General features: G+C 46.4%; 1 protein-coding gene across 1 annotated transcript in view; it reads right to left on the bottom strand.

Moving 5' to 3' along the window:
- The window catches only part of apbb3 (amyloid beta (A4) precursor protein-binding, family B, member 3), an 85,038-nt gene that overhangs the window by 51,381 nt on the left and 13,816 nt on the right, over nucleotides 1-19,841 (bottom strand). The window contains exons 2-5 of the mRNA XM_041194141.1: nucleotides 11,570-11,769; nucleotides 10,231-10,322; nucleotides 5,708-5,765; nucleotides 1,880-2,026 (exon numbers count right to left, since the gene is read on the bottom strand). Of these exons, the coding sequence (XP_041050075.1) occupies nucleotides 1,880-2,026; nucleotides 5,708-5,765; nucleotides 10,231-10,322; nucleotides 11,570-11,769 (497 nt within the window). The remainder of the gene's footprint in view (nucleotides 1-1,879; nucleotides 2,027-5,707; nucleotides 5,766-10,230; nucleotides 10,323-11,569; nucleotides 11,770-19,841) is intronic.

Raw genomic sequence — 19,841 nt, 5'->3', positions numbered from 1 at the left:
TCATGATGTAGGGGGTAACATATTGGCATGGATAGAAGATTGGCTAGCTAACAGGGAGCAGGGAGTTGGCATAAATGGGTCTTTTCTGGTTGGCAGGGTGTGTTATGTGGTGTGCCACTGGGATCAGTGCTAGGGCCTCAACTTTTTACAAATTATATAAATGACTTGGATGAGGGGAACCGAAGGAATGGTGGCTAAATTTGCTGATGACACAAAGATAGGTAGGAAAGTAAATTGTGAAGAGAATGGAAGAAGACTACTAAGTGACATAGATAGGTTAAGTGAGTGGGCAAAGATCTGGCAAATGGACTATAATGTGGTCACATGTGAAATCATTCATTTTGGCAGGAAGAATAAAAAAGAAGCTTATTATCTAAATGATGAGAGAGTACAGGACTCTGAGATTCAGAAGGATCTGGGTGTTCTAGTGCATGAATAATGCAAGGTTAGTATGCAGGTACAGCAGGTAATTAGGAAAGATGTTATCATATATTGTGAGGGGAATTGATTACAAAAGTGAGGAGGTTATGCTTCAGTTGTACAGGGCATAGGTAACACTACATCTGGAGTATTGTGTACAATACTGATCTCCTTACTCAAAGAAAGATGTAAATGCATTAGAAGCAGTTCAGAGAAGGTTTACTGGACTAATACCAGGAATGGACAGGTCGTTTTATGAGGAAAGGCTGTACAGTTTAGGCTTGCATCCACTGGAATTTAGAAGAGTAAGAGGTGACTTAATTGAAATCTTTAATATCCTGAGGGGTCTTGGCAGGGTGGATGTGGAGAGGCCGTTTCCTCTCATGGGAGAATCTAGAACTAGAGGTCACTGTTTAAAAATAAGGGGTCACTCATTTAAGACAGAGGTGAGGAGAATTTTTTTCTCTCAGAAGGCTGTGAGTGTTTGGATCTCTCTTCCTCAAAAGGCAGAGCAAGCAGAGCCTTTTGAATATTTTTAAGGCAGACCTAGATTAACTTATTCTTGATTAACAAGGGGGGGGAAGGGTTTATCGGGGGGTAGGCAGGAATGTGGGGTTGAGGTTACATTCAGATCACCCGTGACCTTATTGAATGGCAGAGCAGGCTCGAGGGGCAGAGTGGCCTACTCCTGCTCCTAATTTGTATGTTTGTATTAGACCTGACTGTCTGCCCCTATTCCACAGTTACATTCCTGCCCAGGTATCCCTGGAGAGAAAGCATGTGGTGTCCACTGGCATGCTTGAGACCTTCTGTGGCTGGTGGGCACCGCAGGGACTTGAGAACATCATCAGCCCCCAGTTTAATTTCATTAGATAAGCTTCCTTTAAAGTTTTGTCTTTTATTACAGTCTCCATTTAAGGGGCTGTTAATTTGTTTATTTAGTTAATTTGTTTACTTTCTGGGGATTTTTTTAAAAGAGCATATAAAAAAAAAAGAGACTGTTGGGAGACTGTTGGCAGATAGGAAGCTGACGCATGTAATGCTGCATTCCGTGAATAAACCCATTACCAAGAAAAGTATTAGTGTTTCGTACTTCACCAACTGGCTTGGGTTCAGATTAACATCTAGCTAAGGATGACAACAACTGGACGACTTTTAACTCCCAGCATGCTGAACTCAAATCTGGAACCTTCCACAGTGGGATTTGAAATCACATTCTTTGGGTTATTACCCCAAGCTTCTGGATTTAGTAACCACTATACTACCTCACCAGCAAGGCACAGTAGATTAGGGACTGGTTGTGTGCAGTTTCATCACAATATTTCAAGGCTCTGAATGTACCTGGGGCTCGAGCCCATTCCAGTTTAACACAACTTCTATGAGAGGCTGTGAAAAGTGTACGCTGATGATATTGCCATGGGGAGTGGCAATGCGGGGTGGAGTCAGTGAGTAAACACACCTCTCCCCAAGCTAGCCCACTCTGTCTTCCCTCAGATTTACTGTAGGAGAGCTGTTGGATACAGTTGTTCACGGCAATGCTGCTTTTCCCCGGAGTCAGGTCCTCTTCTGGTATCTCTACCCAACCCAGGGATCTCACTGCGAAACACTGCACAGAGGAGAAAACAGAGGAGACCAACGTTAAGATAGACAGGCGACCATGCTTGCATTCTACCAGTGGGCCAGGAAGGGACAGGGATTGTATCAATTTGCCTCAATGTGCAAAGGGACAGCTCCAAGAGGAATTGCGGTGACATTGTAGTCTATCTGAGGCGGATGCTGATGTGGGTTTTATTTTAAATGATTGCTGATGTCAGGGTTACAGGTTTGGAGGAAAATTGTCCAATAGTGTCCAAGGCCAAAATTTCCAGAGGCCTGGACATTCGGGATTATTTAAGGTATCACTCTGGTTAACTCCCCACTCTGAGTCATGAGATTGTGGGTTCAAGACTCCACTCTAGTTACTTGACCACAAAATCTAGGTTGACACTCCAGGGCAGCACTGAGGGAGTGCTGCATTGTCAGAGATGTCGTCTTTCAGCTGAGACATTAAACCGAGGCCCCCGTCTACCCTCTCAGGTGGGTGTAACAGATCCTGTGGCACTGTTTCGAAAAAGAGCAGGAGAGTTCTCCCTGGGCCAATAGTTGTCCCTTAACCAGCATCACAAAAAGCAGATTGCCTGACCAATATCTCATTGCTGTTTGTGGGATCTTGCTGTTTGCAAACTTGCTGCTGCATTTCCCCACTTTGCACCAATGACACTTCAGACAACACACTCTTACAAGAGCTTCCCTGACTACAGAGGGCAGCAGAATGCCATCACAACAGACTTTAACTTGAACTTTATCTGTCAAATTTATCAAATTAGAAGAGAAAAAGTGAGCAGAAACAATGATGACTGTTATATATTAAGGAAATATTACGCTTTTTTAAAATTCAATGGAGGGACGTGGGTGTCACTGGTTGGGCCAGCATTTAATGTCCATCCCCAATTGCCCTTGTTTGGAGGGCATTTAAGAGTCAGCCACATTGCTGTGGGTCTGGAGTCAAATGTAGGCCAGACCAGGTAAGGATGGTGGATTTCCTTCCCTAAAGGGCATTAGTGAACCAGATGGGATTTTATGACAATCGGCGATGGTTTCTTGGTCACCAACAGACTTTTAATTCCAGATTTTTTTTATTGAATTCAAATTTAACCATCTGCCCAGAGCATTACCCTGGGTCTCTGGGATACTAGTCAGTGACAATACCACTACGCCACTGCCTCCCCAAATTCCTTAAGGTAACAGGAATTAGCAAATGTCACAATAAATCAAATTCCATTTCATTTACCACACAGCTACAGGTCATTCAGCCTCACTGCTCCATGATAGACTTTGTGCTCCTCTCAAGCCTGTAACGTCAGTAAATTACATTTAACATACACTGTCCATATCCTGGTGTTCCTCTCACCAGCTACAGATCTAAGTATATCTCTTCAAAACTTTCAGGCAGACTCTCTGACACAGTACCATAGAACGATGTGTAGAGCAGAAGGACATTCAGCCCATCATGTATATGCCAGCTCTCCGCAAGAGCAACTCAGCTTGTCCCACCCCCCCCCATCTTTTCCCGTAGCCCTGAAAATATTTTCTCTTCAGAGAATTGTTCACTTCCCTTTTGAAAGCCCCAACTGAAACTGCCTCCTCCACACTCTCAGGCAGCACATTCTAAATCCTAACCGCTCGCTGCATTAAAAAATATTTTTCCTCATCTACCATTGGTTCTTTGGCCAATCAGCTAAAATCAGTGCCCTCTGGTTCTTCGCCCTTCCACCAATGGGAATAATTTCTCCCTATCTACTCTGTCCAGACCCCTAATGATTTTGAACATCTCTGTCAAATCTCCTCTCAGCCTTCTCTTGGGACAACAACCCCAGCTTCATCAATCTATCCACGTAACTCAAGCCCTTCAACTCTGGAACGATTTTCCTAGGTCTACTTTCCAACTTGAACCTTACAGGCTGAGAAATACTTTCTAAAGAACAAACTAGGACCAAGCAAACTTAAATAACTCCCACAAAAGAATCTGCCGATCAAGTATATATTTGAACCAATCCCTTAAGATGTTTGTATTTAAATTTAATGTCTTGGCCTTCAGAACATGGTAACAGGAGTAGGCCATTCGGCCTCTCGAGTCTGTTCATGGTTGATCTGTGGTTTAACTGTTATCCATCTGCCTTGGTTCCACAAAACATTGCGTACAGCTTTGGTCTTCTTACCTAAGGAAGAATTTATTTGCCTTGCTGGATGTGCAACAAAGATTCACCAGCCTGATGCCTGATTCCTGGGATGGTGGGATTGTCCTATGAGGAGAGATTGAAGAGACTGGGCCTATACTCTCTAGCGATTAGAAGAGCGAGAGGTGATCTCATTGAAACATACAAAATTCTTACAGGGCTCAACAAGTAGATGCAGAAAGGATGTTTCCCCTGGCTGGGAGGGGGCTCGAGAACCAGGGGGCACAGTCTCAGAATAAGGGGCAGACCATCCAGGACTGAGATGAGGAGGAATTTCTTCACTCAGAGGGTGGTGAATCTTTGGAATTCTCTACCTCAGAGGGCTTCAGAGGCTCAGTCATTAAATATTTTCAAGACAGAGATCAATAGTTTTCTAGTTTGTAAAGACATCAAGGGATAGGGGGGTGGGGTGTGGGAAAATGGCATTGAGATAGAAGATCAACCATGATCTAATTGAATGATGGAGCAGACTCAAGGGGCTGAATGGCCTACTCCTGCTCCTACTTTCTGTGTTCCCATATGCCTTAATACCCTTACCTAACAAAAATTTATCACTCTCAGTTTTGGCCTTTTGAATTGACCCCCAGCCTCTACAGCTTTTTGGGGAGAGAGTTCCAGATTTCCATTACTGTTTGCACAAAGAGGTGCTTTCTGCCTTTGCCCTCCCCTGAACAGCCTGCTCTAATTTTAAGGTTTTGCGTCTCCCCCACTGCCGTTCTGGGCACCACCATCACCACCACCACCACCCCCCCCCCCCCCCCCCCCCCCCCCCCCCCCCCCCCCCCCCCCCCCACCCAAAGGAATTAGTCTTCACTCATCCTATAAAACTCTTCAATCATCTTAAACAGTTCAATTCAATCATCCACCGGTCTTCTATATTCAAGGGAATACAAGCCTAGTCTGTGCAACCTAGTCTCATAATTTAACCCTTTTAGCCCTGGTATCATTCTGGTAAATCTGTACTGTACACTCTCCAAGGCCAGTCTAACCTTCCTGACTTACAGTGCCCAGAACTGAATGCAGTTACTCTCAATGAGCTCTTCTCAGGGTTTTGTGGAACTGTAACATAATTTCCACACACTTGTATTCCAGTTCCAGTGTGACAAAAGCCTTTGGGCCTCTAGTTTAGAAATTTAACTAATAAAACACACTGTAGGGCTCTCCTTTCTGTCAGTGAAAGCTATATTTTAACCCCTTGTATACTGCGACAGATAGAATGATGCCAATAGCGTGTTATATATCAGATGACAAAGAAGGACTTCCTTCATGCAAACGTGTTTTCTGGTGTTTTTAACATAAGGGACAGTACCTCCAGAATCCAGTGTTTCGAAAGGAAGGTGCCTCTTTTTGCCCATTGTCAGTTTGGTGATGGTGAATACCGATCGCATGATAATTTTTTGCAAGATCTGGGTCAAATTGTTATCCGATGTGTAAATGATTAATTGCACGGGATATGGTTACACTTTGGAGGGTTCCCCATTTGAAAAGTAGGAGCTAGAAACTTGCTGTACCTTTGAATCTGGGTCGCTGTTGAGCTGGAGGCTGCTGTCTTGCCACAGGAGTTCGCTCCTGCAAAACAGGAAAGTATTTCTGAGGAGTGAATCATTTGAACTGAGAAATCAACGATAAAGATTGAACCTGCGTTTCCATAACGCCCGTCACAATCTCAGGACATCCCAAACGTTTCACTGGTTATGATGTACTTGTATTTATATAGTGCTTTTTAGGACCACTCGATAACTCAAAATGCTTTACAGATACAGTCAATGAAATACTTCAGAAGTGTAGTCACTGTTGTAAAGTGGGAAATGTGTCAGCCAATTTGTGCACAGCAAGCTCCCATTAACAGCAATGTGATAATGATCAGATTATCTGTGTTTTTGTGATGTTGACTGAGGGCTTAATATTGACCTAGGACACTGGGGAGAACTGTCTTGTGCTTCATTGAGAAAGGTGCATCTTTTATGTCCACCCGCAACAGGGCCTCGGTTTAACATCTCATCCGAAAGACAGCAGCTCCAACTATGCAGCATTCCCTCAGTGCTGGCACTGAGAGTGTCAGCTTGGAATAGCTGCTCGAATCTCATGAACCCACAGCCTCCTGTCTCACAGATGAGGTCACTACCCACCCCTGACACACATACACAATAAGATGACTTCAGTGTTCCCTTTACTGGAGGGAATGTTAGCGTTGTGATAATACTGCGGGGGCTCATTTGCCGAATTTGCAATGCTAACATGAGCCTTGCCTATTGGCTGTGCCCACCAGAGAGTCACTGGGCTCTGATGAACAGCTGAGAAACCCAGAGTTCAGACAAGTGGCCTGGCTCCCCCATTTACTGAGACCTTTAACCCACCAGCACTTTAGTAGGACCATACAACACTTTGCATGTGGGAACAGCCCATTTTTTTGCATTTTTTCGTGGGATGTGGGCATCGCTGCCTAGGCCTGCATTTATTGCCCATCCCTAATTGCCCTTGTTCAGAGGGCATTTAAGAGTCAACCACATTGCTGTGGGTCTGGAGTTACATGTAGGCCAGACCAGGTAAGGGTGGCAGATTTCCTTCCCTAAAGGACATTAACGAACCAGATGGGTTTTGCCTGTTCCTTCATTGGTTTAGATCATGGCTGATCTGCATCTTAACTCCATCTACCTGCCCGCAGGTAGATGGAGTTAAGATGCAGATCAGCCATGATCTAAACCAATGAAGGAATAGGCAAAACCCATCAATAGGCAAAACCCATTAATACCCTGTATCCATTAACACCCTGGCCCAACAAAAAAAAACTATCAATCTCACTTTGGAAATTTTCCATTCAGCAGCTTTTTTTTGGGGTGGGGGGTAGAGTTCTGGGTTTCCACTACCCTTTGCATGATTCCTGCCATTACCCCTGACTGGCCTACCTCTAATTTTAAGGTTATGTCCCTAAATTCTGGACTTTCGCCCACCAGAGGAAATAGTTTCTCTCTGTCCATCCTATCAAATCTTTTAATCCTCTGAAACAGCTCGCGTAGGTCACCCCTTAATCTTTTATACTCGAGGGAAGACAAACCTCGTCAATACAACCTATCCTCATAATTTTATCCTTCTTGCTGCCTTGGGATGCAGCAATGGAGACACAGCAATGCTGGCACGGAATACGCCAGCTACAAGTCTAGGATGCTGCTATCTCCTAGACAACCGGTTTCCTATGCTTTCCAGTTGCTGCACTGTGTCCCTGAGACAATCATTGTTTCCTCAGCAATAAAACTGTCCAAAGCTCCAGAAATAGATCAATTATTGTTATATTAACCATATACTATAAAATAAACACTAGAAACACAATTTTACACAAAAATTCAAATGTAACTCTTTTAGATTGTGTTTGATTTTCCTTTTTTCTTCCAATTCTTTGTCCTATTCTTAAGATTTTACCTTTAACTTCACACCCTTTCATTTTTCATGGAGCCTTTCCCCCACCCTCACTCTGACAGGTAGCCCCTCCACCCCCCACTGCCCCACTCCCCCCCGCCCCCCCCGCCCCCTATCCTTCCAGCAGTCCCTCCCCCAATCTAACTCTGCAGGTAGCAGCCCTCCCCCCCAGCTCTTCCTCGTAGCCCTTGCCCTATTCCAATTCCTCCTGGTAGCCCATCCCCCACCCTAACTCCTCCGTGTAGCTCCTCCCCCACCCTGACTCCTTCAGGCAGCCCCTCCCAGACCCCGACTCCTCTGGGTAGCCTCACCCACATCCCGACTCCTCCAGGTAGCCCCTCTCCCCAACCCCAAGTCCTACAGGTAGCTCCTCCCCCACCCTGACTCCTCCAGGAGGACCCTCTCCTCAACCCCAAGTCCTACAGGTAGCTCCTCCCCCACCCTGACTCCTCCAGGCAGCTCCTCCCACACCCCGAACACCAATAGGTAGTCCCTCTCCCTCACAGTGATATATTTCCAAGTCAGGATGGTGAGTAACTTGGAGAGGAACTTCCAGGCGGATGAAAGGGGGTGAAAAATAGAGTTAATGAGAGATGAGAATGGAGTGGATAAACATGATTGGGACTATTTGCTTCCATGGTGGTTAAACAGAGACATGGACTAGTTGGGTCGAACAGTTCGACGTAACTACAATTGCCTTGAATAAGAGGTTTGCAGATGATACGAAAATTGGTCGTGTGTTGGATAGTGAGGAAGAAAGCAATGGACTGCAGGAAGATATCGATGGAGTGATCGGCTGGACAGAGAAGTGGCAAATGCAATTCAACCCTGAAAAGTGTGAGGTGATGCATTGGAGAAGACAACCAAGACGGGGGAATACAAAATGGGAGGATACTGAGGGGTGTAGAGGAAGAGAAGGACCTTGGAGTGCATGTCCATAGGTCCCTGAAGATAGCAGGATAGGCAGATAAGGTGGTTAAGAAGGCATACAGGATACTGTCCTTTATTAGCTGAAGCCTAGAGTATGAGAGCAATGAGGTTATGCTAAAACTTTACAAAACAGCTATTAAACCACAGCTAGAGTAATGTGTTCAGTCCTGGTTACCACATGACAGGAAGGATGGGCCCAGGCTTGAGCAGATTTACAAAAAAGTTGCCAGGACTGGAGAATTTTAGCAATGAGGAAAGATTGGATAGGCTGTCACCTGCCCTATCCAGGCCTTTCTTTTAGTTATTCTTCCCACCCTCCCCTCCCCCTCCACACCCTCCCCTCCCCCTCCGCACCCTCCCCTCCCCCTCCGCACCCTCCCCTCCCCCTCCCCTCCCCCCTCTGCACTTTCACTTGCTCAAAACCTATTTTCCTGTAACCTTTCCCAGCTCTGATGAAAGGTCATTAACCTGAAAGATTAAATCTGTTTCTCTCTGCACACATGCTGCCTGACTTGCTGAACATTTCCAGCATTGTCTATTTTTATTTCCAGCGTTCATAGTGTTTTGCTTTTCTTTCAATTTTGGATATTTGTTGGGGGATGTTTCTTTGAAATAAGGAGGTTGAGGGGAGATGTATTTGAGGTGTATAATATTACGAGGGGCCTGGAGAGATTGGATAGGAGAGACTTATTTCCATTAGGCAGAGAGGTCAATAACCGGGGGACATAGATTTAAAGTAATTGGTGGAAAGCTGAGAGGGAACTGAGGAGAAAGTGTTTCCCCCAGAGGGAACTCACTGCCTGAAGGGGGTGGTACCTCATCATCGTTAACAAGTACTTGGATACACACATTTTAAAAACATATTCTTTCATATGTGTGGGCATTGGTGGGAAGGCCAGCATTTGTTGCCCATCCCTAATTGCCCTTGAACTGAATTTGCTGGACCATTTCAGAGGACAGTTAAGAGTCAACCACATCGCTGTGGGTCCGGAGTCACATGTAGGCCAGACCGGGTAAGGATGGCAGGTTTCCTTCCCTAAAGGACATTAGTGAATGAGGTGGGTTTTTATTACAACTGGCAATGGTTTCATTGTCACTATTACCGAAACCAGCTTTTCAATTCTAGATTTATGAATTGAATTTAAATTCTATAAGCTGCCGCGGTGGGATTTAAACGCTTGCCCTCAGAATGTTAGTCTGGGCCTCTGGATTACCAGTCCAATGACATTACTGCTATGCCTCCATCTCCCCCCATTTGAGATGATGTAACCTACAAGGTTACAGACTGGAAACTGCAGGGATTAGACTGGATAGCTCTTTCTCATTTGCATGGGCATGATGGACTCAGTGGCCTCCTTCTGTGCCAGAAATTATCCATGTTTCTATATTTCAGTGAAAGGTCTGGCCTTCTACCATTGAATTTCCATTACCCACATGCTTTGCCTCAATGTAGATCACCCACCAATGCAGCAGACTTGGTGTTTCAGTCCGTGATGCATTGTTAAAGCTGCCTGATATATTTGACATGTTTACAGGGGACATACTGATCCATTTTGTCAGTTCATTTAATTTAACTCAGGGCAGAGCTATCGAAGGGGCCTCACACTGCTCTGTCACTAAGCGGAGCTGGAATATCAGTTCATTAACACCCCGATCCACAGTCAGAGGAGATGGGATTGTGCTGTCTTACCTCAGATTTATCGACGAAGAAGCTGGCATTTTGCTCTTGAACTTCCCTCCTCCAGACACACGATTCACTGCAGCGGCACTTGGGACAAGAGCCTGAGACAGTCAGAAACAGGGGGAGATTACACTCAGAAACACTGAAATAACACTCACACATTCCCATAAACTAACATAAACTACCTCACACCATTCACAAAGACAATGATAGAAAGATTAATTAGACTGTCACACTAACACAGAAAAATTCACATTTACACTCACATTCATTCACTCACATACGCACTCTTGCACGCACACAGACTCACTCAAGCCTGCTCACACATACTCAGTCACACTGACAGACACACAATTACTGACACTGAAGCACACACATGCACACTGACTTGTGCACGTACACACACTGGCACGTACACATGAACACACACACATACACACTGGTGCACACACTCACTCACCATGGCACACACACTCACACATGAACACACACACATACACACTGGTGCACACACTCACTCACCCTGGCACACACACTCACTCACACATGAACACACACACACACACACTCACACATGAACACACACACACACACACACACTCACACATGAACACACACACACACACACACACACACACACTAGTGCACATATTCACTCACTGGCATGCACACTCACTCACACATGAACACACACTGGTGCACACACTCCCTCACACTGGCACACACATTCAAACACACAGGTGCACACACTCACTCACACTGGCACACATACTCACATACGAACACACACACATGCACACACTCCCTCACACAGGCACACACATTCAAACACACAGGTGCACACACTCACTCACACTGGCACACATACTCACATACGAACACACACACATGCACACACTCCCTCACAGTGGCACACACATTCAAACACACAGGTGCACACACTCACTCACACTGGCACACATACTCACATACGAACACACACACATGCACACACACGCACACACACACACACACACACACACACACACACACACACACAGGTGCACACGCTCACACTGATATGCACACTCACACATGAACACACACTGGTGACCACACTCAGATACACTGGGGCAAACACACACACACTGGCACACAAACTCAGGCACACTGGTGCACACATACACTCACACATGAACACATACTCACTCGTACTGCAAATGCACACATACACACACTGGAACACACACATAATGGCGCACACACTCACTCAAACTGCACACATATCAGCACACACCCCGAAGACTAAAATGTGCTTCTTGCTCCAAAATGATTCCATAGCTCCTTTGACCTTCCCACTCGCTCTCACCTTGTGCTCTAGGGTTGGTGACAGGGCTGTTGACAGTTTCTTGGAGCCCAGGCTGATATCCGAGATGCACGCCGGGTGCTGCCATTGGGTAGTGCCAGTTGGTACATGCCAATAATATGTTCCGCTCGTGTCCTGGATTGTTCTCCACCCCGGGGGGAGGTCTGGGTCTATCTCGAGTGATTGATCATTCCAGAGATTGTCTGTAAATGCACCATTGAAACAAAGTCACAAATTTTGTGATCTGGAACACACTGCCAGAAAGGGCAGTGGAAGCAGAAGGGAATTGGATAAAGTTTCAGGGCACTGAGGAAGGAGCAGGAGAATAGATCGAACTGACTGGATGAGTGCAGCTCCAACTGCATGCAAGAAGCTCAACACCATCCAGAACAAAGTAGTCCGCTTGACCATCACTTCATCCACCTCCTTAAACATTCACTCCCTCCACCATCGACGCACAGTGGCAGCAGTGTGTACTAGCTACAAGATGCACTGCAGGAACTCACCAAGCCTCCTTCAACTAGCATCTTCCAAACTCGCAACCTCTACCATCTAGAAGGACAAGGGCAGAAGATACATGGGAACACCACCACCTGCAAGTTCCAAGCCACTCACCATCCTGACTTGGAAATATATCTCCATTCCTTCACTGTCGCTGGTTCAAAACCCTGGAACTCCCTCCCTAACAGCACTGCGGGTGTACCTACACCACACAGGCCGTAATTGTTCAAGAGTCCACCACTACCTTCTCAAGGGCAATTAGGGATGGGCTCACATTTCATGAACCAGCAAAAAGAGCTGGATTTTATGCTCCCCCCTCCCCCACCAGCGATTTGAAGGAGGCGGGAGCTCGTAAAATCTAGCCTTCCCTTCCAGCCCTGACCTGTCCGAAATTTTATAGGGGACGGGTTGGGGGTTTGGGAAGGGAAGGTCATTGGCCATATTGCCCACCCTGAGCCTATTGAGGCCATTAAGTGACCAATTAATAGCCACTTAAGGGCCTCATCCCATCACCACCAGTATTTTACCCACAGTGGGAGGAGTAGGTCCACATCATGCCAGAACCCCGGCTGATTTAGTTGCGTGGCTGGTGTTGAGCAAGGGATGGGGGTGGGTGGGGATGGGACCTCCTTTGCGGGTCCATGGGAGGCACCCTCCCCACAAGGTCATCCTCCCCTTTAACCCTCTTTCCCAGCCTCTTGAATACAGAATCCCCCACCCCTCTTGCAGCAGACCCCTTGCTGAGACGCCCCAACCCCGGACTTACCTGGCCTCCTCACCTTGGCCGGACTGCCTGTAGTTCCAGCAGTGGCCACTCTCCTGGCTGGCGCTGCTGGGAATACAGAGCTGCCACCTATATGATTGGTGGTAGCTCTCTAAGGGGGTCTTCCTCCTGAGAAAGGAGTGGAAGTCTCATCCTAAAGCAATCAACACTGCTCCCAGACTAGGGCATCCTGTAAAATCCAGCCCCAGGTAACTGGCAAAAAAATCATGGGAGAAATGAGGAGAATTGTTTTATGCATTATGATCTGCAGTGTACTGTTTGAAAGAGCATGGAAACAGATTCAATCACATTTTTAAAAATTCTTTCATGGGATGTAGGCATCACTGGCAAGGCCAACATATGATGTCTAATTGCCCTTGAACGGAGTGGTTTGCTTGGTCATCCCAGAGAGCAACCAATCCCACCACGTCCCCCTTAAGAATCTCTCAAAAGAAAATGAGATAAATATTTGAAACAGATTTTCGTGGGGAAAGAGGTGGGGGTTGGGTGGGGGGAGGTTAGTGAGATTAATTGAATAACTCTTTCAAAAGACCCAGCACACTCATGATGGGCTGAATGGCCTCCGTCTGTGCTGTGTCGTTGTATCCTGCCATTCACAAAATTGGGACAACTGCCATCAGCCAAATGTGACCCAAACATGACCAGATCAACGGTTTCTATGGCAACACAATCAGCTCATGAGTGCAGCCAGCACAAAGCATACATCTAAGCCAGCCAGCAACTCAGCAACGTGACCCAGCCAGTGAGTATCCAGAGAGCCAGTGCAACTCAGCAACATAAACCAGCCAGTGAGTATCCAGAGAGCCAGTGTAACTCAGCAACATAACCCAGCCAATGAGTATCCAGAGAGCCAGTGTAACTCAGCAACATAACCAGCCAATGAGTATCCAGAGAGCCAGTGTAACTCAGCAACAAGCAACTTTTATCATTGTACATTATTAGTTAAAAATTGCTTGCAAGGCATAACAATTTAAACAGGGTAAGGAGACAAGGTGAGATAATTTAGGAATGAGCCCCCATCTGCTCTACCCTGCCATGAACTCTACCCACCAATTGTGTCGCCACCCCCCCCCACCCCCTGCAGAGCCCATGTACACTCTACATTAACATAGACTCTACTTCACTCCATAATGATACCCTCCCTATGATTAATGAATCAGATGCGGCTTGATCAATGATTTATGTAGCAACAATACAATTTCTTTAGACTTATTCTTGTTTGGTCAGTTGAGTGTCTGACATACATGTCAAACCATCGCTCTCCAAACTGGGATACTGAGAAAATCTCCAGCCAGCCTGTAGACTTTGGATGTACTTGTCTTTAGATGTACTTGATGCTGCACCTAGAGGGATGTCAGGTGGAGATGACCACACATCATTAACAAAGCCAGATTGCGGGAGAACAGGAGAGTATAGGTAATGATGCCAAAATCCAGCAAGACCAGCTGGCAGAGTGGGCAGGCACATGACAAATGAATATAGAAAAGTGTGAAATGGTTCATTTTGACTGGAGGAATCAGGAGGCCACTTATATCTTCAAAGGTAAGAAGCTAAATGGAGTTCAGGGGCAAAGAGAGCAGAGACTGATAAGTCACTAAAAGTAGCAACGTATGCTGATAAAGCATTTAACAGCGTAAATTAAGTGCTGGGATTCACTTCCAGAGGATGAAAATACAAAAGCATAAAAGTCACGCTTGGAGCACTGAGAACACCCTCGTCTGCACATTACAATAAAGGATGTTGTAGCACTGAAGAAAGTACTGAAAAGATTTACAGAACTGAGTTGGTGCAGGATAAAAGCATCATGGCTAAAGCCAAGATAACAGGAATTCACCAACATGATGCTTGGTGCATGGTGTCACACCAACTGCACGTCCAAGGAGTGGAACCCTTTGCAGTTATGGTACTTTTCCCATTGAGACGTGCTGCCTGCAGAGACACGTGGATGCAGTCGATGTCTCCTTGAATCATTGGAAAGTCCAGTAGTATCTCCTTCTGCTTCTCTCTGCTTTGAGAGAAGAGAAAGAGGGCCCCACTCCTTGCATATAGGGTCTTGGTGACCTCTCTAATGCAGTGATGCACAGTGAGCAAAGGGATGTTGCTGATGTCACTGGTTTCCACCTGGAAGGATCCTGAAGTGTAGAAATCGAGGGCCACGGTGATCTGGGAGCGCTGTCCTCGCACTGGTCCTCGGCTGGAGGTCTGTTTCAGGGAGGAGGCAAAGTTTAGAGTCTAGTGCATTTGGCCCTCAGACACTGCTCCTGGCTGAGCTGGAAATGGGAGAAATGCTGTCTGGAAACCCTGAGTGGGTGTGGCCTAAGTTCCTCTCTATCCACTGTCTTGATCCCATCCGTAATATCAGAGCTATCCCATCCCATCCACCGGCCGCTTTCCATTTTGTCAATCGTTTCTAAAAGTCAAGTATCCTGGAATATTTAGTTCCCAGCTTTGGTCAGTCTGTAATCACATCTCCATAATGGCTATCAGTCAAAGAACTGGAGACCTGATAGAGGTCTTAAAATAACTGTAGAACTGTTTCCACTTGTGAGGAGGTCTGAACAGTTGGGAGAGTCGGCAAAATAATAAGTTAGTCACTAGCTGGTCAAGTTAAGAATTTAGGAGGAATTTCGTCAGAGGAGCGAGAATGTGGAACTCACTGCCGCATGGACCTTGGCCCTCCATATCCCCGAAACCTGAGTAAGCCCTCCGAGGTATCTGCCCTCCTCCAATTCTGCCCTCTTACACATCCAATTTCCAGCGAGCCACCATCGGCGGTCATGCCTTCAGCTGCCCGGCTCTAAGCTCTGGAGTTCCCTCCCTAAACTTCTCTGCCTCTCTAACACTCTCCTTAAGATGCCATTAAAGTCTTCCCCTTTTGACCAAGCTTTTGGTGTCCTGACCAAATATGTCCTTCTGTGGAAGGGTCATGAGGACTTGAAACGTCAACTCTTTTCTTCTCCGCCGATGCTGCCAGACCTGCTGAGTTTTTCCAGGTAATTCTGTTTTTGTTTTGGATTTCCAGCATCCCCAGTTTTTTGTTTTTATGTTCTTATGTTGTTCAGTGTCAAACCTAGTTTAATAATTGCTCCTGTGAAGCAACTTTGGATGTTTTTACTATATTACAGTTGCTACTTAAGTGCAAGTTGTTGTTGTATTGCTGGGGCTCAAGCAGTTAAAATGTTGCAGCTGATGACACATTGGGAAGACCTCACAGGACAAGTCTCAGCCCCCAGTCATTAATCCACTCCTTTACCTTCCATCAGTGATGCAGAATGGCTTATCAATCCTAAATAGTGGAGGGGAGATGGTGGCATAGTCATATTGTTACTAGACTAGTAATCTAGGATAATACTCTGGACACCTGGGTTCAAATCCCACCACAACAGATAAATTTGAGTTCAATAAAAATCTGGAACTAAGGGCAGAAATGTCCCAGATTTGCGCAAAGTGCATTGGTGGGTAAAGTGATGGTTTCCCTGTCAGCCACAACGGGGGCTTCTCACACTGTATGGTCCCAAACCCACCACATTAACTCTGCATTCCCGGGAAACACACCAAGCGCCACATTTAAAGTACAGCTGCACACACACCTCTCAGTACTTCCAGCCCGGGGCTGCTGCAAATCAGACATGGCATTGAAAGGCAAGACGACTGAAGGTTTAGTGGCGCATCCCTCGAGTGCCTTTTGGATGCCATGGAGGCCCATCGTGATGTCCTCTATCCACGCTCTGACCACAGGAGGGGCAGCAACATTACCACCCCAGCGTGGTAGGCTATGGCAGGGAGGATCAGTGCCAATGCACAGGAGAGGTTGGCGTCCAGTGCAGATAGAGGATGAATGATCTCATCCGTGCCGCCAGTGTAAGGCTACCCATCTCATCACTCTAAACTCACAATCAAACTCATCACACAGTCACTGGCATCTCACTCACTGCCAGCTCAAGGAACATCACCACACACTCTGTCACACACACCTTCACATCTCCATCTGGCCTCATCTCCTCTGGAGACTGCCTCCTCAGGCCTCACCATCTTGAGGCTAACTGCACAGATCAACTTGTGACCCCCACACACACCCTGGGATACCCCCCTTCCCCAATAATGCCCTTGCCCTGCAGCCTCTTCCCTTACCTGAGGCCACTTCACCCCCTTCCCCAAGCATGCCCTAGCCTTGCAGCTGTACAAAGCCACCCCCACCTTATGGCTGGCCGGGTAGGTAGAGACCTGCCCATGAGCCTCCGTGGAAGTGACGTGGTGCTACCTGCGACGCCTGGCAGTGATGAATTTGCGTGCTGTCCGAAGCAAGGTAGGCATCAAACCCCAAAGTCTCGAGCGAAGTGGGGCTCACCGGGTGCACGTTGCTTATGAGCAGTTGTGAAATGTGTGGGCGGGCAATGGATGCTGACGTGGGTGGCCAATCCAGCGTGGTGGGTGGGGAACCAGTCCGGTGGGCTGGTCTTATAATGATAAGCAGATGTATTACAACGAAGCTTCCGACGTCCAATGGCAGGAAACACCATTGACCAGCTGAGCAGACAATCGTAAACCGGTTACACGACATTGTGAAACTGATTTTTTGGCCTTCTTGCCATATTGCCCACTCACCCGACGCCAGTGGGCACAGAAAGTTGAGCCCTAAAAGTCTGATGAAACCATTGCCAATTGTCGTAAAAACCCACTTGGTTCACTAATGTCCTTTAGAGAAGGAAATCTGCCCTCCTTACCTGGTCTAACCTACATGTGACTCCAGATCTACAGCAATGTAGTTCACTCTTAAATACCCACTGAACAGGGATGGGCAATAAATGCTGGCTTAGCCAGCGACTCCCACATCCTGTGAACGAATGATAAAATAACTAGTAACACTCGGATTGTCCAGTTTGCTGCGGTTGACTTGGTTTTCAACCTTCATCTCCAAGCTGGAGCCACTAAGGCAATCTCACTTCCCTAAAAGGACATATGGTGACTTCAAGCTTCAAAAGAGGGTAAAATCAATGGAGGAGGAGGAGAAAATTTTAAAAAGTATGTTACGCTTTTTGTAACTTGGCACAGCCTCAACAACACTCAAGAAGCTCAACACAATCCAGGAAGAAAGCAGGCTGCTTGATTACTGTCCTATTCACCACCTTAAACATTCACTCCCTCCACACAGTGGCAGCAGTGTGTACCATCTACAAGATTCACTGCATCAACTCGTCAAAAGTCCTTCGACAGCCCCTTCCAAACTCGCGACCCCTACCACCTAGAAGGACATGAACTGCTGACCTATGGGAACATCACCACCTGCAGGTTCTCCTTTCCACACCATCCTGGCTTGAAAATATTTTCACTGGTCTTTCATCGTTGCTAGGTCAAAATCCTGGAACTCCCTCCTGTGGATTTACCCACGACGGTTCAAGAAGGCGGCTCACCACCACCTTCTCAGGGAGCAACTTGTGAATGGGGAACAAATGTCAGCAGCATCCACATCCCAATTTGTTTAAAAGCTATTGTGTGAAGAGCACAGTTGGGAACAGTGACATCTTGTGATTGAGAAATAGCCACGTTATTGATTATAACTATTCAGATGAGGATGATATTTTGGTACACAGGCTATAAATGGAGAGCATGTACTGCAGTGGAACAAGGTGATCTCAGACTGAGGCCTGACTGAGAATGTGTGGTGTGCCAAGTCATTCTAGAACCCAATGCCTTCAATTACAGTCATACCAAATAGGATACAGTAGTGATGGTCATGGGACAATATCAACTCTGATGGCTAACGAGAGTGACTGGAAGACTTTAATGGATTTATAACGGGACACAGTATGCATGTTGCTACCAATGTCATGACTTTCAAACACCCGCCAAGAGATTTAAAAACTTATCATTTGTTGCACTGGATATTGTGAATCCTCTACCACTCTGCAACCTGTTTCGATTCCCCTTTGTAACCTTGAAACCTTCATAGGAAGAGGAAGAAGCCATTCAACCCCTCCAGCCTATCCCACCATTCAAATCACGGCTGATCTATACCTCAGCTCCATCTGCCCACCTTTACTCCATATCCCTCGATACCCTTACCCAACAAAGACCTATCAATCTCAGGCTTGAAATCTTCACTGCGCCCCCCCCCCACCATCCAGGGGTGAGAGAATTCCAGATTTCCACTACCCTTTATGTGAAGACTCGCTTCCTGATTTTACCCATGAATGACCTGGCTCTTATTTTAAGCTTATGCCTACTTGTTCTGGAGTACAGTTTCTCTATATTGACCCTAACAAATCCTACTTATCATGTTAAACACCCCAAATAGACCATCCATGAGCCAGGTTTACTTAATCTGGCTTCAAAGTTTAACCCTTTATGTGCTGGTATCATTCTGGTGAATCAGGGCTTATTCTTCCTGGGGTGTGTTGTCCTGAACTGAACCCAATTACTCCAGAGGGGGGTCTGAACAAGGCTCTTTACAACTGAAGCATCACTTCTTCCCCCTTCATATTTTAGCCCCTTTGGGAATCAAGGCTGGAGGATGTTAAAGAGACAGGCTACTGTGGAGAGGATCAGGAAAGCGATGAGGGTTTCCGGGTAACTTTCCTTTGTTGAGCCAGGAAGAGTAGGAATGCATCCCCGTCTCCCAGACGATTAGAGACCCATCGGATTCCAATCCAAAGCACCACCTCCCCCGACACACCCACTCCCAAGTCCTCATGTCATCCTTAATGAAGCAAGTCAGCGTTATAAAGGGGTGGTAGGCATCTCCGTACAAGGAGGTTGTGCTGCACTTGTAACAACTTCCATTAAAAGCTTTAATTACCACTGTCCTTGACAGTTGGGTTGAGCACATACATCTCAAGAAATGCTGCTCCACGTTCAACATCCACTTGTGTTAGTAGCTATGGAATTGGGTTGTCTGTGAGGCGTGGGTGCATCTAAAAGAAGCTGTGCGTGTGGGCTAATAATAACTGAACACAGATCTGTCAGGCCCGGCCCAGTGGTTGTCAGCTGTCT

The sequence above is a fragment of the Carcharodon carcharias genome, chromosome 8 (assembly GCF_017639515.1).
Source record: "Carcharodon carcharias isolate sCarCar2 chromosome 8, sCarCar2.pri, whole genome shotgun sequence".
Taxonomy (NCBI): domain Eukaryota; kingdom Metazoa; phylum Chordata; class Chondrichthyes; order Lamniformes; family Lamnidae; genus Carcharodon; species Carcharodon carcharias.
Note: the sequence above shows the minus strand (reverse complement) of the source record. Positions and strands in the feature narration are given on the sequence as shown.